The sequence below is a fragment of the Photinus pyralis genome, unplaced genomic scaffold (genome assembly GCF_008802855.1).
Source record: "Photinus pyralis isolate 1611_PpyrPB1 unplaced genomic scaffold, Ppyr1.3 Ppyr1.4_unclustered_Scaffold7472, whole genome shotgun sequence".
NCBI lineage: Eukaryota > Metazoa > Arthropoda > Insecta > Coleoptera > Lampyridae > Photinus > Photinus pyralis.
In genome coordinates this window covers 172-4015 of record NW_022172171.1, presented here as the reverse complement: position 1 = coordinate 4015, position 3844 = coordinate 172, and the positions used below count along the sequence as shown (strand labels likewise).

At 35.9% G+C, this 3844-nt stretch overlaps 1 protein-coding gene across 1 annotated transcript; it reads right to left on the bottom strand.

Annotated features, from left to right (window-relative positions):
- Positions 1-1391: 1391 nt before the first annotated feature.
- On the bottom strand, positions 1392-3118 carry LOC116182767 (uncharacterized protein F21D5.5-like). The gene has a single exon (XM_031503309.1). The coding sequence runs from the start codon at positions 3000-3002 to the stop codon at positions 1437-1439; it is 1566 nt and encodes a 521-aa protein (XP_031359169.1). The 5' UTR covers positions 3003-3118; the 3' UTR covers positions 1392-1436.
- Between the last annotated feature and the right edge of the window lie 726 nt (positions 3119-3844).

Here is a 3844-nt window from a genome sequence, read left to right as displayed (position 1 = left end):
CCAAGCACACTCTGGATCTGAACCGTCTGTAAATTGACAGGTGCAATAATGGCCCTATCAATTTGGCACCATTCACGCAAAAGTCTTTTGCAGTATGTTTCAATTTGATTTTATTGATGTATTGACCATTCAGTTTGAATTGTCAGAATCATCATTGTAGGTATATACAAGATAAGTATTCGGATTTTGTTTCAATATGGCGAAATTGGCTTATTCACAAACTTGACCAAGATATTTGTGAGTTACACCATTCACCAATACTTAAAGTTTGGTCGAAATCGGTTCATAATGACGAAAATTAGAGTTTTTCTTGGAAGTGATATACAATATAAACCTCTAAATATACTGGTACCATTACAATAGGTAGATAGACATGATACTAGATCGAAAGCTATTAAAGACAACTAATTGTTATCAAATTTTGCCTACGCTCGCTCGCTCGGTTTTAATCAAACTTAAAAATGGGGGGGGGGGGGCGTTGGACCCCTGCATGGTATTCTGATGAAACAAATCTGTTTGTGTGAACTATAACTTTCCTGAGCAACTCCTTTTCTAGATCAGCAGGGGAAGGGGGAGATTCTTTCTTACCCCTTATCAAAATAGGGGCTGCGGGGAGTGGTTTTATCCTTCATGGTACTCGGTTATAATTCCTCATATCTCAAGAGTCAATTATCGGAAAAGGGTGCCCACCAAGGGAGTATGGGACTTCTGGAAGCAATATATGCATTGGTGACGTCAAAACTTGAAAAGCGAATATCTCGAAAACGGTTTGTTGTCTAGACTAGACATATATTTTGGTGAAGTCAAACAAAACTGTATCTTGAAAAGGAAGTGTCGGAAGGTACTCAAAAAGGCCAAGTGGAATGTGTCTGGTCGAGACACATCTATTGGTGTCAAAACTTTCAATGCTAGGTAATATCTGCAGAACCGAGTGTTGCAGGAGGGTACTCTCAATGAGCGGAAGCGGAACAATCATCTAAACGATGTGTACTGCGGATGTTTACACTTAATTACGAATATCTCGAAAATGTTGAGGTAAAGTAGGTACCTACCTACCTACAAAGGAAAAATACAATATTTTGGAGGGTTTCTCAAGGACTTGACTCTTCTTGCGTTAGATTTTTAATGTATGTCAAGCGGCCTTTAAATGTTCATGTGTAAAGATCCCTCTCCCCATTAATCATCTAGCAAGAAAGTAAACATTGATAAATATAGCATGCTAGTAAGTACTTGATGTTGATATTCAGCACTTTATAACTTAATACTTCAAGTTCAGAATCCTTTCAAACACTAAAGACAATCACCCATTCTTTGGTGAGGAATACTTTTGCACTCGCCTTTGCAACTTGTTGAAAATGAAGATTCAAAAGAAGTTTTTAAAGAAATTAAAAAATTCAAAAATTAATTTATTTAAAAATACTGATTCACTAGATTTATTAATCCAACAGAAACATCTTATAAAGTTTTTCATGATCGTCATTGTCAAATTTAGGTACAAAGTCTACATTCACAATTTCATTAAAGCCCTCTTCTACAATGGGTTCCTCGTAATTCTTTTTATACATATTTAAAATCACCTCACCTACAGGAACATGAGTTTTGTCTGTAATTTGACGAAACTTGTTATTGTGTTTACAATGCACTGGACTTGTGGTCATTACAAAACATCTGCAAGGAACATTTAACTTTTTCGCCACATCGATATACCTTTTTCGACTTGTTTTATCGCCATTTGTATTGTCAATTACAACCCTTTCATTCTTCTGCAGTGATTTTTCTAACATCTTCACACACGCCTGCCAAGAACCTAACGTATCACGATTCACATGTACATATCCGTTACTGACAAGGTTATGTTTGGCAAAATGACTCTTTCCCGAGCCCGGGCTGCCAACCATAACGATAACTTCACACTCATTCACACATTTATCACCACAATTTGAATTAGGTAGAGTCTTTGGATCAAACTTAGGGCTGAGGTGCTTTACAGGGCGAGAACCAAGGAAGAATTCTTCAGGAGTGTAGAATTTTAGACCAACGTTCAGTGCAAATAGTCGATCAGCGAGCGAGTGATCTTTGGCTTTCTTCGGAGCCCAATCCTTCTCACGGCCAGCAGCATCTCCAACATAAAATGACTCAGATAGATCAACGGAAATTTGGTCATTTTTCTCTGAACAAAGTGTGTTCCACATACCGGTTACGGGTTTTCTGTAAATGCTATTTGTAGTAGCTGCGAAAAGTTGAATCGGAACCTTAATTTTAGACAACACGCCTTCGGCTTTCATTTTAAACGAGTTTCTTTTAGCAGCATCATTTTTTACACCTCCCTGATTGGTGAATATGACAATTTTATAATTCTTGTCAATTAAATCACTTAATTTTGCAGATACATCGCTAAAGTTTAACACCCAATCGTCTGCATTTTTTGCAAAGCGGGCTCCCGATTTAGTTCGAATCAGTGTACCATCCAAATCAAAAGCAGCAACTTTGGATTGCGATTTTACAGTAGAGTAAGTACAAATTAATAATTCCCCATTATCAATAATATCCCACATACTGGTTCCGTCTCCCTGACCATTATTATTATTTATAGAAGCTTTCGCTTTCTCCGAATTCTTTGCAAAGTTAAATATTGCATGATTGGGTTTGGCTCGCTTAGCTACGGGTTCCGCGCAATCGTCAATTTGATAATCGAAGAGTACATCAAATTCATAATTTCCCATTATTAATTCTAATCGATCTTCGTGCTTTAACGTATACTTTTTACCTTTCTTCAGAACGTAGCCATTACAGCAAGAACAATTAGTTCCAAGAGGTTCAACGGTTACTTCACGTTTTGCATAATTAGCTGTGGCTGCTATTTGATTTCTGGACATGTATGGATCTTTTATTTCAGTCTCTTTACTTCTACCTAAATGAACAGTGACATTATCTGGCAAAGGTATAATTTTTAATGGATTTTTCAGGCATTTCACTACACAGTTTTTTGCAATACTGGACATTTTTATGCCAATACAATATTTAAAAACAAAACTAATGGTCGGAACGTGGACGACGATTCGATAACAAAACAAAAAATTTGAGGTTACTTTACTGCGGACTGACTTTAGGCAGGTTATGTTTATACTTCTGTGGTACCATAGAGATGAGGCCCACGGTGATATACTATACAGAGTGCACCAACAGTGGTTTGCATATTTAAGATTTAGACTGTTATAAATTTATTATTAATCAATTAGAAATAAATAAACGACGAAATTAAATTTACATTACAATATGTACAACCAAAGGTTACCTATATGAAATATAGGTTCCGGTTGTGTGACAATAATTTTCGGATCCGGTCCGGTTTTTTTTCCGGTTTTTGAAGGTTCAAACATAGATTTGTATTTGCATATATAAAGAGTACGAGGTATTAATACGTTTTTTAGGACTTTACCTTCCCTCAACCCTCAAGTTTACCTTCTCTCAAACTTTGCTTATAATAATAATAATAATAATATTTATTTCCAACAGACAAAGTCTTATACAGAAAATATCCGGTTACATGTAGGTATAGTTTTGAGTCCTGCATTACATATTATGGTTGTCATAATCATTGAAATATATCTATATTGTGTTGCAATCTATGATAAGTGCGAAACATTTTAACCACGGGGGAGTTTTTATAGTGTTCTGTTCTAGGTCTATTGTAAAAGAAGGTTGATAAGTTTCTCGTAGCTATAGGAGAGATTCTATAACTTATTGAATTGACAATATCGGGAACATCATAGTGACCGTGAATAATTTTGTACAAACTTTTAAGTATCACATTATCATGGTGGTCTCTTAACGATACAGTGTT

Excerpts from the sequence above, each read along its gene's own strand:
- LOC116182767 (XM_031503309.1), bottom strand. The coding sequence starts at position 3,002 with ATGTCCAGTATTGCAAAAAACTGTGTAGTGAAATGCCTGAAAAATCCA.